The sequence below is a fragment of the Triturus cristatus genome, chromosome 5_2, assembly GCF_964204655.1.
Source record: "Triturus cristatus chromosome 5_2, aTriCri1.1, whole genome shotgun sequence".
In the NCBI taxonomy this organism is placed as follows: Eukaryota; Metazoa; Chordata; class Amphibia; order Caudata; family Salamandridae; genus Triturus; species Triturus cristatus.
The window spans coordinates 172731506-172750928 of NC_140588.1; the positions used below are offsets into that span (position 1 = coordinate 172731506).

The following is a 19423-nucleotide window of genomic DNA, read 5'->3' on the forward strand; positions in this document are numbered from 1 at the left end:
CAAGGACCAGATGACCTGCATTCTAGGATGAACATTTGATATGCATGACGTCTATATCTTCTACACATTTCCTCCTTTTTCTGCATTAGAGAAGTCTATCCACATATGGGTGTCCTTGTAAAGAAATTATGATGTGCACCAATGGTGACATGTATACTGAGGGCTCGATGTATCAAAGGGTTTTACCCATTCTGTGTCTATGGGACAATGTGTTCGTACATATGGCCCTTAGTCCCTCTACTTGTTACCTAGAACATGGTTATTTTGATGTTTATGATGCTTTTTTAGGTAATGGGCTATTGTACCCTAGAGTACTTGTTGGTCACTGTGCTTTAATATCATAAAACACTACTGTAAGAATATAAAACATTATACTGTCTGTGCATTTATACTAGTGATCTGTTTGTTTAGGTCCTGATGAAAGCCATGTGACCCGGCTGGCTGTGGGTGACTGAAATATGTAGACCATGATTGATTTTAGGTGTAAGGGATCATTGATTTACTCTCAATCTATATCTTGCTCTGTTTTTAACCTTACTCTAATTCTTGTAAGAAGAAATAGAGCACATTACGAGATGAGAGTAATTTTAACCACATTAATTACAGATCCTGTTAAGCCTCAAATCTAGAAGTGCTTCCTCTTTCTGGAGATAGAGCCCACACTGAAACATTCGATGTCAAGAGTGTCGACCCAATGATGAAGCATGCCACTAGTGGGTAATAGTGGGCGAGGGTCTCTTAAAAGTAATTTGAGACTAAAAATGTATACTGGTCCGTTTGGATTTCACTCTCCTGTGATTATTGTGTTTTTTAAACTGCCACCAAACTCTACTTATTAATTTATATGTTGAAAGTCCAAGGTCTACGTCTAGCTTCCTTAGAATACCTTTGTCCTAGTTATTGGCTTAACGATTACATGGAGTAAACCAGTAAGCAAATCTGTGGCGTTTAAACTTTTGTGATCTGGAAAAAGGAAGTAGCAGATGGTGCAGCCAGGCATGGATCATGAATGCCAACACACATGATTCCAGTGTGAAACTCTCTATTTTTAAAGTCAAAATTGCTTTATTTTAGCTTTCTTTATACTATAATTGCCTTCATTTAAATAGAAGTACACAGAGAAATGACCCTGATTTGTTTTTTTAGATCTCCCTGTTTTTTGCTTACAAATATTGGTCTGTTTTGATCCGGCAGTCACATGGTCATACTAAATCCTGATCTGTGATTAAAAGTGTGTAGTGGCCCTACATCCACACTAATGTATGCCTCTATTCAGGAAGAGGGCATGCCAGAGGTCGGGAAGGACTGGATAGTTCCTGGGGAGGTGAAAGGTCCACTCTCATGGTACATTACCCAGAATGCAATATGGTGGGGCAAGTAGTGATGTGCTGCAGTTTCGGGTGTCCTACTTTAACAAACTGTTTAAACCTAGGAAAATCATACTCTCCTCTTGCCTTTATTTGCTAATATGTCACTATGGAAGCTGTAGACAGATGTGACAGTGAAGAGGTGCAGGATCTACAGAAATATGAGACAGTGAAGAGATGCTAAGATGCTAAATCTTTGGACAGATGGAGTAGTGAATATATGCTGGGACCATGGAGTGATGGTAGAGTGAAGAGATGCTGGCTCTGTAGAGAGATTTGACAGTGATAAAGGCAGATGGCTGTGGAGAAAAGATGTGGACTTCTAGAGTAGCATGGGCTGTGGAGCGAATAGACAGTGCAGGGATGCAGGTGCTGAGAAGAGATGAGCAGTGAAGAGTTGCACAGGATGTAGTGATATGTAACAGTTAAGATAAGTAGAAGCTGTGAAGAGGTAGGGCAGTGACCAATTGCTGAGACTGTAGAGTGATGTGACAGAGAAGAGATACAGGGGGTGTGCGGAGAGGAAGTTAAAAAGAGATGCTGGGTTTGTTGAGTGATGGTGAAAAGAAGAATTAAAATGTAAACGACCACAATGCTCAAGACTGGGGCATTGCATTCTTACTGGTGTGAAGTCATCAGGTCACCGTAGGAATGAGAGGCATGCCCTATATCACTTGGGTCCAATAGCAGGGTCTGAGACTAATTCTCCCAACATGGAAAGTGCAGTTGTTATATATCTTTATTATATATATTACCCAGTGGCGATTGCCACTGGGTATAGCCAGGACTACGTTTCCTTAGGAAATAGATTTTTAGTTTGGTTTGCAAATAACTGTGGTTTCATATGACGAAACTTCATGGAACTTCCCAAAAAAAGTCTCATCCATCTCAGCTTATACCTGGAAAGTTTCAAAGTAACTCATCAAGGTGGGGTCAAGCAAAAGGCTAGTTTTAAAATGCATGTTTCTCACACAATTTTCCATAGGAAAATTTATCATTGATACCACAAAAACAGCTGAATGGAATTGCACCAAATTTGGCACAACGCTATGTCTTGATCAAGGAATTGTCATTTGGTGTAAATCCGTTCAGTAGTTTTTGAGAATTTGAGGTTTAAAACTTAGGGGCAGATTTATAAGCCCCTTGCGCCACTTTTGTGTCACTTTTCCCATGTTAAAAGTGATGCAAAAGTGGCGCAAGGGGCTTGTAAATCTGGCCCTTAGTATTTATTACTGTGCAGAGGATTTGTGGACCAACAGATCTCAAGATAAGATCTGATTGGCTGCTACAACATCAACAAAAGTATGGCTGCTACAACGTCAAAAAAAGTACTGCAACAGTCATTTTTTGACTCAGGGACTCAGTCCCTGAGTTCTCTAAAAAGATTGTAAAAAACATATAGGGAGTCAGGGTAGGGAAACACTAACCTACACAGGTCTGGTGGAGGGTTCCCAGAGGAACCCTCCCCTTGGGCCAAAAACACATTTTGTTTAATGGTTCCACGGATCTTGTGAGAATCTATAGTAAACTAATTAAAAACATGGCAGTCTCCCATCCTTTTTGAATAGATGCCCTCGGGGTAGGCCTTATCCCGAGGGTCTGTGCAGTAATTAAACTTTCGAAGGGGGCATGTAGCCCCCTCCCTGACCAGAAACCCGATCCCCCAGGGCCAAAATGGTTTTTATGGGAAGGAGGCCATGCACTGCTTTGCATTACTTAGCGCCAAGGGGACATTCCATGGGTGGAGCATGGGCGTTCCTATGCAACCACCCAAGGTTTCTGACGCTAAACCCAATTTACTAAATAAAGCAGACAGGGTTTAGCTTCAGAAAACTATGCCCTTTTGAAGAAGGTGCAAGGAAGGAGAAATGCTTTTATTTCTCCTTAATTTTCCGACTTTGTTCTTGTGCTGCACTGTACTGCACACATAAAAAGAGGGAAAATGGTTTAAGTTAGTCTATGCATAGTATTTTGTACTGGAAGGGTACCCTTCCAGTACAAAACCTATGCTAGTATGCTAGACTCATGGCACCATGGCGCATGGTGTCTCTGTCGCGCATAACAGCGGATTTCAGCCCCGGCGCTAGGGAAAGGGTAGGAGAGTGCCAAATTTCAGTAAATTTGGTGCTCTCCTACTTTCTCCTTTTCATGCAGCGCAGCACAGCTTTTGCGGCGGCTGCATTGCCTTGTGTCAAAAAGTGATAAATCTGCCCCTTACTCTGCTCCCATCAAGCATGAGCTGTCAAACTGCTCACACCTACTGGGAGTGGAGTTTTCATTTGTTTCTCTGCCCACTGTCATGTGGGCAGGGAAGCAGATGAAAGATTGCTTCTACACACAGGGAGCTGCATATTTAACAATGCCGGCTCCCTCAGGAAGGAGGGAGCTGGCTGGGACCACAAGGGCCGTGAGGCTCCCCCGTGGTCCCCATCAAAGCACACCGGGTTCCCTGGGTGGAGCCAGGGCATCCAGGTAGATGTCCATGGGCCCCGGGGACCGTGCAGCTGCCCTCCCATTATTATGTACATGGCCCAGGGGATGTGGTGTAGAAGAGGTTAAAATAGAGGGCAGAAAAGCCAAAAAATGGAGCAGAAAATGCAAAACAGAGGGCAGAAAAATTAGCAGAAAAGGCAAAACAGAGGGCAGAAAAATTAGCAGTGAAGGCAAAATTTCAGGCAGAAAAACAAGCAGAAAAGGCAAAAAAGAAGGCAGAAAAACAAGCAAAAAAGTCAAAACAAAAGGCAGAAAAATGAACAGAAGAAACAAAACAGAGGGCAGAAAAATGAGCTGGAAAAAAAAGCAAAGCAGAGGATAGAAAAAGGAGCAGGAAAAGGCAAAAGAGAAGGCAGAAAAATGTGGAGAAAAGGCAAAACAGAGCAAGAAAGAAGCAGAGAAGTCACAAACAGAGGGCAGCAGGTAGACAGACTGCAGAGGGTAGCGGACTGTGGGAAAGCTGGACAGGAGAACTGTCGCAGGGGGAGATGGCACAAGGATCTGCAAAATGTTTTGAGAAATTAAACTTCAATGGTAAACACTTACATATATAAACATAGCAGTTACCCCGATTGAAGCTCCATTTCTGTAAAGGACAAATGATCCTCACCTCCTGGGCTTGACAAATGCAAAGCAAGTGTGTTTTCTTGGCAATTCCACATTTAAAGACAATCTGAAATGCCTTGTGGAGGTGAATGCATCTTTGATTTATTGGAACGCAATGTATAGTGATTGTGAGGAGTAGGTTGTTTCTTGTCTTTACCTGGTGAGAGCACGGTCCATGGTCCTTCTTGTAAATGACTATGAGTATACAAATGTGAAAAATTACCTGAAGCTCTACCCGTTTGACCTCGCCCCATCCACCTTAGTAGTAGGCAAGGGTCTTCCCACCTTTTGCCAGGATGATGGGAAGCTTCCCAAAAGGCCCCCCAGAGCTTTTCCAGCCTATTTTGATGAGGCGTTCTTGATACTCAGGAAAATGAGGACATCTCCATCAAACAAAGAAGCACTTACTTCATATAGTTAGAGGAAGGGCCCGTGTTTGCTGGAGATTTGTAGTCTAGTCATCTTCTCTATCGGAAGATACATGTTATCACATATTTCTGTATAAAGACACACGAGGAACAATCACATTGTCAAAACACACACAAGGTCACTGGTGACATTTCCTTGTGCTTCATTATGCAGATGTGGTGCAGAATACATACTGGAAATGTACCCAAGGAGGTAGCACTTAGTAATTTACCAGTAAAAAGTTCTCCACTTAGGTAGATATTTTGTGCAAACCTGTGGACTCTTCTTGGATAAAGGGGAAGGTGCGGTTCTGTTGTGGCCCAGTCACTGACACAGCTACTGACACACCAACGCAGACACCAACTCACACCCTCCGGCACTCATACAGCCACTGATAGACCCACTTAGACACTGATACACACTCTCACAGACCCACTCAGACACTTTAACACCCACTCACACACCAACTCACGCACCAACTCACAGACCTGCTCAGACATGTACACCCACTCACAGACACACACAGACACTCCTGTACCCACTTACAGAACCACTCATACTCTTCCACACCCACTCACAGAACTACTCAGACTCCTGTATTGACTCACAGACCCATTCTGAGAAACACATGCATTTACAGACCCACTCAGAGACTCACGTACCCACTCACAGACCAACTCAGACACTCATGTGCTCACTCACTCACAGACTGACTCACACACTCATGGAGCCACTGGCAAACCCACTCAGACACTCTCACACCCACTCATAGACCCACTCAAACCCTTACTTAGACACTAACACACCTACTCAGACACCCACTCAGACACTCATGCACCCACTCAGACACTCATGCACCCACTCCCAGACCCACTCAGACACTCACACACCCATTGAGACATGCTCACTCACACACACTGAGACACTCATGCACTCACTCTTAAAGGTTACAGGTTTCAGTTAGGAAATAAAATGTAAAACATCTTAGAAATTCACTTAAAAAACAACGGTTACAGGGATTTTATAGTTCGCAAATAACATTAAAAAATGATAGAAATTCATTGAAAAAACAAAGGTATACTAGGCGTATTACTAATGAGTGATACCATTTTGAACAAATATTATGTGAGTGGCTGTGAGACTGTCTGAATCTGTGAGTGAGTGGTTGCCTGAGTGGCTGTGTGGGTGTGTAAATGGGTGTGTGTGTAGCTGCATAGGTACATAAGTGGGTTTGTGGGTAGCTGTATGGGTGAGTGAGTGTCTTTGTGAATGGCTATAATGGTGAGTGAGTGTGTGAGTTGCTGTATGGGTTTGTGAGTGGCTGTGTAAGTGGGTGTATGGCTGGGTGACTGGCTGTATGGTTGGGTAGGTGGATGTGTGAGTGGCTGTATGGATGAGTGAGTTGGTATGTCAGCAACTGTATGGGTGAGTGTGTTGCAATGTGAGTGGCTGAATGGATGAGTGAGTGGTTGTGTGAGTAGCTGTATGGCTGGGGGAGTGCCTGTATTGGTGGGTGAGTGCCTGCATGAGTGGCTCCATGGATGACTGACTGAGTGCTTATGTGGGTGTATGGGTGAGTTAGTGGCTGTTTGAGTGGGTTTATGAGTAAGTGAGTGGGTATGTGAATGTTGGTATGGATGTGTGAATGGCTATGTAAGTGGTTTTGTGGATGAGTGAATGGATGTGTGAGTGGCTGTATGGGTGAGTCAGTAAGTCTTTAGTAGCTGTATGGTTGAGTGAGTGGCTGTGTGAGTAGTTGTTTGGGTGATTGACTGGTTCAGTGACTGCTGTAGTCAGTCAAAAGTAACTTTATTTGGTTTTCACAAACCATAAAGCATATAAAACACATTTCATATTAAAAAACATTTTCAGTTCTTAAAATTCTACTCAGTTCCTAAGTGGCGCCAAGCCTTCAGTCTTTGCCCACTTTTGTAAGTAAGCTTTCTACCGCTATCATAAATTTTATCCCCCTGCATATTAAAATGTTTGATGCGGCACCCATCCAACTTGTCGCCGCCTGTCTGCAGGTGCGGATATTTAAATCATTAAAAACTGTTCTCAGCATCTTCATTCTTTCTGATTTTACTGTTTCACAGACACACAGTAAATGGCTCAGAGATTCAATATGATAACCGCATAAACAACATGCCTTTGTTTGATCCTTATTTTTCCAGGAGGGCGCCAAGTCTAATGAACAGTGATCTCCAAATCTGTATGCCATAAACCTCCTTTTTAAGGACAATCGGAAGTGAGCTGCTAGGTAGGGTTGTGGTCTTAGCCGTGTATAAGAATTTATTATGACCCATGCGTGGCGGCGTCTTAATAATCCCCTCTTGTCCTCCACGAAGGATAATGCTTTTGCTTTGTTATTGCAAGCTTTTTTAAATGTGGCCTTTTCCAACTTGCTATTCCAAAGCCCATAGAGCTCTAATTCTAATTCTAGTTCAAAGTTCCCAATTCTGCTGCTCTGAGTTTCCAGCATAGCTTTACCGTGGTTGCCTTCCTTTGGAATACTTGATTCTGTAGTCCGAATTCCAAACGAATTTGTGCTTGCAAGGAACCTTTAAAGAGATTGAATACCGTTTTATAAACCTTGGTTTGTAATTTATTTAAGATATTACTTTCTTGGCCATGCCAGGTTTCCAGACCGTAGGACAGGGTCGGTAGCAGTTGGGCTGCCATGATTTTTAAAAGATGCCCGTGTGAAGGGCTTTCCAGTTTCTTGTATAGTTGTTTGTAGGCAAATATTAAGTATTGAGCTTTTGCTGTGATCTCCTTTTTCTGCTCCACCATTGACAGATTTCTTGCCATTTTGATGCCCAAGTATTTATAAACTCTTATTTCCTCTATTTGAGAGTTCTTTGTGTACCATTTGTAGTTTCCTTGTCTTGGGCCCGCTAATCTTACCACCTTGGTTTTGGATTTATTCAATTCTAAACCTTGGGTGTCCATGTAGTCTATAAGTTTGTTTATTGACCTTTGTAGCCCTATCAGAGTTTGACTTACCAGGACAATATCATCTGCATACTGTAAGTATTGAACCGGCTCATTTGCCAAATTTGGTGGGTGTCCATTTATTTGTTCTAAGTGGCTGTTTAAATCTGCTAGGTATAAATTAAATAAGCATGGAGAAAGGACGCATCCCTGTTTTAATCCGTTTGTTATATTTATTTTTGAAGAGACTCTTTGTCCATCCCCTAGTTTTACAGTAGCCCATGTTTCGCTGTATAGTGATTGTATTGCGTTTATCAGTGGCTGTGGCAGTCCCCATGCTTTCAGTTTCTTCCACAAGCGGTCCCGTGGCACTCTATCGAAAGCCGCTTTTAGGTCTATATAGCAAGCCACTAATACTCCCCTTTTCCTTTCAGATTTTTCCATAAGAATTGTCAAGGCTGTTAGATTTGTAATGGTGCCATTCCCCGTCTGAAGCCTGTTTGGAATTTTGGGATAATGTTGTTTTCCTCTGTCCACTCTTGTAGATGTTCCAGGATGCATGAAGCATAGAGTTTGGCCTCTACGTCGATCAGGGCGATCAACCTGTAATTCCCGGGTTCTGTTCTGATGCCGCTCTTGTAAATTGGGTGGAACAGGTTACCGCTCCAGGATTGTGGGATCTTGTTGTCACGGAACGCATGGTTAAAAAGAGGTGTTAGATATTTTGCCCAAACTTCCGGGTCTCGTTTGAACAGGGCATTTGGTAGCCCGTTTGGGTCTGCTGCTCCTTCCGCTTTCAAATTTTTTATCAGTGTTTTTATGCGTTTAACAGTTGTCAGAGTTTGGTCATCTACTTCCCAGCTAAACTGATTTTTTCCACTTTCAATATTAGTGCTGGTTACCTCGGTGTAAGGTTCTTTTTCCTTTACGTTCGGTGACCTTACTGCATCCACCTTTTCTAATCCAAGTTTGGGGTTATACAATTTATCAATGGGTTCTAGCCAAGTGTTTTCGCTTATTCCGATGGTATTTTGCTTTCCGTGTCCTTTCATTAATTTGTTGATTATACCCCAAAATTCTTTACTATTTGGTAGTTTGCTTGCCCACAGCAGATCTTCCCATAACTTTTCTCTGTATTTTCTTTTTTCCACTCTGCATTCCACCTTGTAGTCTTTTCTCAATTTTTGGATTTTTCCCCTGTCTATTTTTTTTCCCATTTTAATTGCTTGCGCGTTTTGTCATTTCTCTTTGGCGATGTTTCTTTTTTTGTTTCTCATCTGTGTTGTATACCATGGCTCTTTAATAAACCCATGATTACCTTTGCTTACTGTTTTTGCTGGAAATATGTCCAGGAGTGATTCACATAGTTCCTCCCAGTTACTTAATGATTGTACCGCTGACTCCTCAGCATTCTTTATGTGTTCATTCACCATGTCCATTATCTCTTCCATGATGGCTCCTCTCCATTTAAGCTTCCGTAAGTTATATATTTCAGGCCATACAACTAATGATGCTACACACTCCTTTTGCTTGATGTTTAAGTCTAGGACTGTCTCCTGAGGGAAATGGTCGCTCTCAGATCGTGTTGAGATGCAGAAATTGTCTACCCGGGGCGTTAGCTCTTACTGATTATCGTATAATCAATAATTGATTGTTTTTTTCCACAGGAAAAGGTGATAACGGCCGGTTGATCTCCCTTCATGTTTCCATTTAGGATGACCATGCCTAGTTTTTCCAGCTTGTTTCGTATATTTTGATTTTTATTCTTATTCTTTTTTTTTTTTTTTTTTTTTTAAACCGTTTATTACAAAATTCAAAAAATATACAAAGATGGGCCTACAACCTTCAGGCCGGCCGCTAGCAAACAAAAGGAGCATATGATACACACAATGGAACGTGTGCTGGGGCAAAGGGAGTGAGCAGCGTTGATAGCCACACCATCCGGACCCCACATAACGGTTTCTTTAAACATAAATAACAACAAAAAACAAATCCACAAGGCAACCCACAATCGGAAACAGCAGCATGTGCTCCCCTAGAAGGGGGACCCTACCAATCCATAGGAGTATCAAGGGGGGGAAAAGGTCAGGACAGGGACTGGGTGGACTCAGTGCCCGGTACCGGAGAGATAAACCGGCTAAGGGGATGGGGCAAGCGATGGATCGGGCAATAGCGGCGGGGCACAGATTCCCCCACGGTAGGAGTTCCAGGGGCCCCATACTTTCACCCATGTCCCAGGCTTACCTCTCGCTACATACACCACCTTTTCCCGAAACATGCACCAGTCCATATTTTCCTTCCAGGCCGAAACAGTCGGGGACCTCTGGGAACCTCACAGTTGAGCAATATCGCGCTTGGCCACCATATATCCCAGAGTCACCCACCACGTCTGTGGCGCCGAGTAGTCGGTTGGTTCCCACACATTCAACAGGCATCTCCTCGCTTCGGGCAGTAGCGACACACGCGTAACCACCCGCAGGACCTCATGCACACCACGCCAGAATCGCTCCACCTCTGGGCATTCCCACAAGATATGCAGAAAGGTCCCCAAAGCACCACACCCACGCTTACACAACCCGTCTACAGCATAGCCCATACGCAATAGCCTTGGCCCCGTTATGTAGACCCTGTGGAGTATCTTGAGCTGGACGAAACGAAGGCGGGCCGGTATGGCCACCTCTTTCGGGGAGGCCACCGCAGAGACCCAGTCCTCGTCGTCCAGGTCCAGTCCATCGGCAACCCAAGCCTCACGAAGGTTAGTCAGCAATCCCGAGCGATCATTAATCAGTTTTTTATAGATTAGTGAGATCGTGCTTTCCGGTACATGTCCATCCAGCACTCTATCCTCCAGAGGGGAATACTCCGGGATGGATGCAACGTCCGGGAAGACGGAGCATAGTGCATGACGGATCTGCATATACCGAAAGTACTCCCTGTCCTGCAACTGGAATTCCGTCTGCAGCATCTCGAACGTTTTGAATCCCCCCCTCGTCCAGAGATCCCCCACCCTGCTGATGCCTATCATGTCCCACTTCTCGAAGCCCTTCGAGGTCCACAGGGAGCCCAACTGCTCAGATGCGTATAGTGGTGACGCCCGGGTCAAACGATCCTTCCACCCCATCGCTACATTAGCCGTGTGCCACACTCGTACCATGACACGCGTGGGGCCCGTCAAACGTGCGTCGAGCGAGCTGGAGTAGAGCGCTCGATTATAGTCACCACCCGGCAGTAGCATCTTATCCATTTCAAAGGCCGGGTTTAGGGCGGGCCCGTATAGGCCGTGATTAATTCGCAGCCAGCTGGGAGGCCCAATAATACCGTTTGATATCCGGGAGGGCAATCCCCCCGTCATACCACGGGAGCGTTAGCTTCGCCAGGGCGATACGCGGCCTCCCGTCCCAGAACAGGCGGCGTTGCAAACTCTCCACCTCGCGGAAGTAGCGCGCCGGAACGAGGTCCATAGTATTCTGTAGGGCGTACAGGAAACGCGGCAGCGACATCATCTTAAACAATGCCGCCCGGCCGAGCGGCGAGAGCGGCAAGCGCCGCCAACGCGCGACATCCTCCTTCAGGCGCTGGAGGGGGGGAAGCAAGTTCCGATCATACCGGGCCTCCGCGTCCAGGGTAATGAAGACACCCAGGTACCTAAATCCCTGCGGGGCGATCTGGATAGGACAGCCCCGCGGGAGGATAGGAGCCTCCCCAGAGAGAACATACACGCACGATTTAGCCCAGTTGATGACAAGGCCGGAGTTAAGACCAAATGAATGCAAAACATCAACCAGTACTATCAGTGATTTACGTGGGGAAGCCAGGTACAGGAGAATGTCATCAGCGTATAGAGATACGCGGTCCTCATACTCGGGGGTCCAGCGGAGACCACGGATAGAAGGATGCCACCGCAGCCACTCCGCCAGGGGCTCCAAGGCAAGCGCAAAAAGGAGCGGCGATAACGGGCAGCCCTGCCGCGTGCCCCTGCCCAACTCGAACGGAGCCGACACTCTACCGTTCACTACCACCCGCGCCAGTGGGCCCGAGTACAACAATTTAACCCAACTGATAAACCCTGGGCCAAACCCAAATTTCGCGAGCGTCGCCCAAATATATGGCCATTCAAGCGTGTCAAACGCCATAGTGGCGTCCAAGGATGCCAAGATGGCTGGCTCCCGTATGAACGGGACACGTGCAAGCACCCCATGCAAACGCCGCAGGTTAAGCGCTGTGTTGCGATGGGGAATAAAGCCGGACTGGTCCTGGTGAACCAAGTCACACACTACGCCGACCAGCCGATTAGCCAACACCTTGGCGAGAATTTTGGGCTCCACATTCAATAACGAAATGGGCCGATAGGATGTGACCCGGTCCCGTGGCCTCCCCTCCTTGTGGACAACCACGATGGTAGCCAGACGCTGGTCTAGCGGGAGGGAACCCACCGAGTGGGCCGCAAGGAACATAGCACGGAGATGCGGCGCCAGCGTATCCGGTCGCAGCTTATACAACTCGATGGGGAGACCATTAGGACCCATGGCCTTGCCGGAAGCGACCGAACGTATGGCGATGGCAATTTCTTCGGAGGTTGGAGCGGCGTCCAACGACACTCTGTCCTCCTCCGAAAGGGAAGGCAGCGTGATATCTCTGAGCAGGTCATGGGAATCCTCTTCAGAGCGGGAGGACACCGGGGAATACACCCCACGGAAATAGTCCGCGAAGCATGAGACAATTTCTTCCGGTTCAGTGACACACACACCATTCTTTTTCTCAATCAAAGGGACAACTCGACTCGCTCTCTCCTTTTTGTCCAGCCACGCAATCAATTTACCAGCCTTATCACCCACATCATACAGTCTCCCCTGTTGCTCTCTACTGAGACCCCTGGCCGCCTCCGTGACGAGGGCCTTATAGGCCGCTTGCTTGAGTTGGAGAACATGTAATTTGTCATCCATCACCCCACATTCTAGATCACCCTCCAACTCGGTTATCTCAGCTTCAACACGGGTCACCTCCTCCCGCCCGCGCCTCCGGGAGTGGGAAATAAGGGACAGGGCCTCTCCTCGGAGTACTGTCTTGAACGCCTCCCACAGTGAGACCGCCGATGGCACAGACCCCACATTTTCGTCAAAATAGCGCTTAAGGGATTTAATCAGCTCTGCGCGAATGGTGGGGTCACGCAGGTACCAGGGATTGATCGGGACCACCCTACCCTCTCCCCTCGGAAAAATATCAAAGTGCAACAAGAGCGGGGAGTGGTCCGAAATACCCCGTGCCAAATGGCGCACCTCTCCCACCCTCCCCACATAAGCCGCCGGGACCAGGACATAATCTAGCCGTGAGAGACTACCATGGGCCCCTGAATGGAAGGAGTACTGTAGCTGCGTGGGATGTTTTAAACGCCAACAATCCACCAGCCCCAAGGTATCCAAGAGGCCAGATAACCACGCTTGGGCCCGGGGGAGATCCCTAGGGGGGTGACGATCCACAGTTCCGGAGACTACAGCATTAAAATCCCCCCCACCACTAGAATCCCCTCCGGAAGGCCAAGGAGGAGGCGCCCCAGATCCGCAAAGGTGGTCGTCTGCAGCCCCGGCGGGACATATACTGACACAAAAACGACCACTCTGCCCTCCATTCTTCCCACCAAAACCGTGTAACGTCCCCTGTCGTCATGGAGCACCTCATCAATCTCCAACGGGAGCGAGTTCTTAACCATAATGCCCACACCCCTTGAACCAGACGTGAAGCCCGAATGGGCCACAAGGCAGTAGCCCCGTCGATTCATAGCGCAAAAGGAGTTGCCAATGAGGTGCGTCTCCTGCAGAAAAACTATATCGGGCGAAATTCGCTTCAAGAACTGCAGGACCACACCTCGTTTTATCCTGTCCCCCAGTCCATTAACATTCCAGGACAACAGACTCAGTTCCCTACCCCCCATCATAAACAGAAACCATCACTCGTCCCCCAGAGAGCACTGTAGAGATAACACAATGATACGTTTGCCTTGCGGTGTAAACGAACAACACTCCACCCCAACCCACCCACCCCAACAAAACTCCCCCCACCCTGCACCCCTGCGTGAGCCCGGACAGCCCCCCCAACTTGCAGTGTGCCTGTCGCTCCTATATAATGAAACTAGCTAGACCCCCAAGAGGAGGAAAGAGTACCCCTTCTAGACCCCACACAACCTCCATGGGAGGGGAAAGTACAAGGACAGACGCTTGATCGAAAGTGGCATCGTATTCGTCCAGAGTGAGGCCCAATATTGACCCCTCAGTCCCGATCCAATGGGCCGTTTCCTCCCGCCGCCCCCCCCCCGCCATCGCGATCACGATCCCCAGACAGAGTGTCCAGCCAGTCCCCGGCCGCTTCGGGACGATCAAAAAAGTGCGTGCGACCATCCACCTCCACTCGCAGCTTGGCCGGGAAGAGCATGGCGTATTTTAAGTTCAGGTCCCGAAGTCGGCGTTTGACGCCCAGGAAGCTCAGTCTCTGCTTCTGGACCGCTTGGGTGAAATCAGGGTAAAAGTTCACCTCCATATTTTCCAGCTTAACCGGCCCATGTAGTCTGGAGGCTTGCAGGATAGCGTCCCTGTCCCGAAAGTTAAAGATCCGGGCAATGAGAGGTCGCGGAGGGGCTCCGACCTTCGGCCTTCTGTGGGCCCTCTCCGCGGCAAAAAATTTACTCAGTCCCCGAGGCTGGAGATGGGTAGCGACCAGGTCCTCCCCAAATAGATCTGCCGCCGCTTCCTCCCGTCCCTCGGGTACTCCGATGATGCGGATGTTATTCCTCCGGGCCCGACTCTCGGAATCCTCAAGGCGCCGATCCATAAGTGCACTCGCCTGACTAAGCCGGCGCACCTCCGTTTGTAGTGCCGCCACCTCAGTCGAAAGGCCCGATGCGGTTTGGGCCAAAGAATCAACTCGGTCGTTGGTCTTGGAAAGATCGGCCCTCACCAGGCCGACATCCACAAGGACCGCGTCGATCTTCTGTGCCAGGGTGTCGAACCGCTGGCCCACCGAGGCCTTCATCTCGGCAATGGCGCCCATGACGTCTTGCAAAGTCAGATCCGTGGGCAGGTCCGGGGCATCAGGAGGGCCCTCAGTGGACTTGTGCGGTCCGCCGGGAGATCCCTTCTGGAGGGTATAGCGGTCCATGATGTTGGCCTGATGGACGGTGCCACGCCGGGTCGACTTGGTCTTTGACCGATCTCCATCTTGTTTCGTGGCCATCGCCACAGGTCGCACAATCGCACCAGCAACGCCGTAGAGGGCAGGTAATCAGGGCCACGAGCTCCGGGGGGGCCGCCCCAGATCGGCGGGGTGGGTCACAGCCGGCAGGCAGGCAGGGTCTCCCAGCGAGGCCACACTAACACAAAGAGCCCCGCGATCTCACTTGCAGAGACGGCAAGGGGGTGCGAAAGCGAAAGCGAAAGTGCGGGGTACGCGACTCGCCAGGCCCGGCCCGCCGTTGTTGTTCACTTTGCCACTGGGTCACCCCCCAGCGCAAATCTGGGGTCCGGCGAGAAGAAGGCCGCAAACTTCAATCGGTGCTCACTCCGGCACCCGAGGTCCGATTTGAGAACGGGAAACGGGTACCACCTCAGCTCAGGCTCACCAACACAGTCCCCTCAACCGAGGCAGGATGAATTCAGGATAAACGTAGGAGGTTGCGGAGGTCCTCGGGAGCCTCGCACCTACGCTGCCATCTTGGTTGCGCGCTAGGCTCCTCCCCCTTTATTCTTATTCTTATTCGTCTTTCCTCCTGTCAGATTATAATTAAAGTCCCCTAATATTATCATCTCGTGATATTGATGTGTAACTTGTAGTGTTTTTATTAGGTTTATTAGAGTTGACAGTTTCTCCCCTTTTTTGTTCTTTGCAGGATGAATATAAATATTCAGGATTATTAGCTTATCTCCCACTCCTTCTCCTTGTGCAGGAAGATTTTCTTCCACTTTTATTATTTGGATCCAGTTTTCTCCGGAATCCATTTCCTCCGTTTTCCAGTCATTTTCTGTTGCAGTGTATGTGGACAAACCCCCTCTTGGATGCCCGTACTTGGAGGTTTTTTCCGCCATTATGTGGAATTCTTCGTATCCTGCCAAGTGCTTTGGTGAAGAGTTCCATGTTTCTTTTAGCAGTATTACTTTAAAATTACTTAAATAGGTGAGGGTTTCTTGATCTTGTTGCATTTCTTTAAAACCATGAACGTTCCAGGAGCAGATCATGGTCTTTTTCTCATTTTGATTTACTGCCTTATTGTTTTGTTCCCCCCTTACAGTGATGTTATCATCAGGATCGATGTGAATTCAAGGTGTGGGGTACCCAAGACCAGTCATGATTTCCCTCTGACTGGGTGGTTGTTTGTCTGTCCGTAATAATCTGCACGCCGGCTCCCCTGCATGTCTCTTGCTTTGGTGACGTACTTCTAGCTCCTTTTAGTACCGTAGAAGACTTTCCCTTTATTTTTAGCAGCCCGGAAACCTCGTCATTTATTAGCGGGTATGGATATATAGTGACTGCTGTAAGTGAGTGAGTGTGTGGCAGTAGCTGAGTGGGTCTGTGAATGGGTATGCGAATGGCTGTGTGGGTATGTGAGTAGGTGTATGAGATATTGTATAGGGGGTGCATTGTTCTTTGGATAATGTCCTCACTGGTGTCATCAGTGATGTCATTTGAGATGTCTTCAGTGATGTCATCAGTGATGTCACTGACCATGTCATGAGTGATGTAATATGTGAGGTCATAAGCAGTGCATTGCGGGTGTAAGTTATAATTAGCTCTGGTAACTAGAACTGTTGAATTCTATGGTTTTGTATGAGTGAAATCTGAGTCTAACTATAACGTCTTTGTAAGCTTTAGTTTTTTCAGTAAATACACATATATATGTATAAATATACACATATATATATTTATATGTTCAATGTGCCCCATGTTCCATAATTATCTATAATGTGCGTGAATGCACATGTACATACTGTTCACAATTTACCGCTTGTGTGCCCTCCTCTAAAAAATGTCGTCTGTAGATATCCCCGCCTTATGCATCAAATACTTTTTACTTTTAAACTGAAGTTGTTGCAAGATTGGGCCATGGAATTAGTTTATTTGTTTCAGGTAGGAAAGTCTTATGTTCCAAGACATAGTTTTGCAAAATTCCTCCATTTTAATTAAAAAATGTTTTCCATATCTTTTCCAGCGGTTGTGATGGCTGTGAGCATCGTGGCATGCTTCCTGCGAGTGCTTCTGCTCTTCCTCTGTGACAACCTGCGGCCTCTGTTTCAAGTGGAGACACACACGTCATTGAATAAGGCACCGAGGGTGTCTGAGCACTCTCTTACAGGCGAGATCAGCGTTCAGACTGCCCATGCAGAAGAGGAAATACGTACTGAAGATGACATTTGAGGACGGGACCAAATTTAAAACTATTTCCTCTCCCGTTCAATCACCATATGATCCCGTTGTATTTTTATACCATCTGTGCATGGAAACTTTCATGGTTTCAAACGTGACAAAGAAGATTGTTAAATATGTATTTACTGAACGTGAGTGGGATGCAGGATGACATGCTAGTGAGTGATAGTCACCTGCCCTACAGGCATTGAACACAGTGCAAGAGGCATGCATTGTTCTTCAGAAGAGTTGGAAAAACTGACATCACAACCCATAGATAACTGGGTACAGAAGATGTGGAGAATATGGGTCTGTAAAAACCGTAAACAATGATTGCCAAAAGAAAAGGAAAACGGTCTAGCTTATTTTTGGTGTTTTAGTTCTTTGTTACTTTTTGTTGCAGTGGCTATAAGTTGTATGATATGATAGGACACACAGACAGACAGACATGCAGTCACACAACAGACATGCCTACAGGGAAAGATTTGGGGTTCAGGTATATGGATGGATCAATGGCTCTGTGGGTGTATACAAGGATGGATGGCTACCGGTGAATACAACCTGTGAGTTGGCAAATGGATGGATGCAAGTATGGGTGGGTAGAAACGTGAATGATTGTATGTCGGAGTATGACTGAATACTTAGGTTAGGGTGACGATATAGCTGAAAATTCAGCCATGTGAACTGACTAGAGGCAGTTAGTTTCTGGGACTATTCATGCAATGCATTCCCCTTGACTGCCCGCCTTATTTTCAAAGCTGGTGAAACGAGCAGGGATTGTGTACAGTGTAGCAACAACTAATTTGAAAAAAGAAAATATATCAGTGATCAAGCACAAACACAGCCTCGTGACCGCCCAGCACATGGATGAGCCAGAATTGCCTAAAACTGAATGTCAGCAAAACCTAGTTTTTGTTATTAGGCAACATCATGACTAGCTGGGAGCATCCTCTTTGGCCAGGAGGTTGGGGCACGACACACTTCCTACCTTTGCGGAAAGGGAACATTTCTCAAAGTCGTAATAGATCCGAAACTTCCCTGTGCGACAATGTAAACATTTTGCATAGTGTAAGAAGTGCCCTTCCTTGAATGGTCCATAGGGTGTGTTGTGGGTCGGAGAACCCTGAACTCTCCTCGCTGTTGGAGCTGTTGCATTATTGCACAGGCCACTGGAGGATCTTAGAGGAGCAAGAGAAGCAGAGAGCAGAGCGTGGTGGGGAGATACGGTTGGGCGGACCACGGACAAGGGAGTCGGTCCACCCGCAACCCTCGCAGCTCCACAGCACGGACCTGCAAGGTGACTACCGGGAGAGGCGTGGCGCGAGGGTTGTTTGTTTGTGGGCTACCCCCCTAACTGACGCCTCTAATAAACCAGCCACCGTTCCTCAGCCCCTAGTTTAGCCGGTCCGTCGCTGGCAGGGTTGAGTCTGGGGGGTGCTAGTGGCGCGTGGAGGCCGTTAGCCCAGGTGCCGGTGTGGCTTGCGCCCTCTCTGGTCTCCCTATCTATGCCAGACCAGGTGCTCAACCCCAAAGTTAATCTTCGCCAGGCTAGGCATGGAGCCCTCTACCCCTTCCTATCCATTGGCATGGCTCCCCCTAGCTAGGGAAGACGTCAGGATTTTAACTCTCATGACGGGCCTATTGGGGTCCCCCATTTGCTACAGCCCGATATAGCTTGTTGTGTTCCGCGGTCAGTAGACAGATCAGCTTTGACTTTGATTAGTAAGGGACCCCGAGTACATCTGCCTCTGGTGGTCTCCGAAAGAGGTAAAGGGGACAGTAGGCACTTGTACTAATAAACAAACCAAGATCTATGTACTTTACAGTATTGCAGCAAGTTGGAGGGATTATAAATTGAATCAGGGGCCTCTAATTAGCAATTCGGATTAAAGATAACTATTGACACAAAAAAGGTTTAATTAACCCCCTCAAGTATTCTGCCCCTATTTACTACAGTTGGTGGAAAATAATATCAGGAAGGCAAAGAAGGAGTTTGGGGCCGTCCTCCAGAAAAAGAAACACCCCAGGCCCATTTCAATCAAATACAAGTTTGTGACAAAGTCCAAAGGACTGTCATAAAAGCAGCTGGGCAGAAGGATGTGAAAATACCAATACCAACAATCCTTACAGTTTTTAAAGTTCAAGAAAAAGACAGGTCAGACATCACAAGCACTATCTCCTGCATGGAACAGCAACGTGAGTGCCCTCCTGAGAGACACGCCCTTTGG

At 47.2% G+C, this 19423-nt stretch overlaps 1 protein-coding gene across 1 annotated transcript in view; it reads left to right on the forward strand.

Annotated features, from left to right (window-relative positions):
• LOC146822752 (uncharacterized) overlaps positions 1 to 19075 on the forward strand; it is a 381837-nt gene extending 362762 nt beyond the window's left edge. The window contains exon 7 of the mRNA XM_085606938.1: positions 17002 to 19075. Within this exon, the coding sequence (XP_085463064.1) occupies positions 17002 to 17207 (206 nt within the window). The 3' untranslated portion in view covers positions 17208 to 19075. The remainder of the gene's footprint in view (positions 1 to 17001) is intronic.
• Positions 19076 to 19423: the final 348 nt, after the last annotated feature.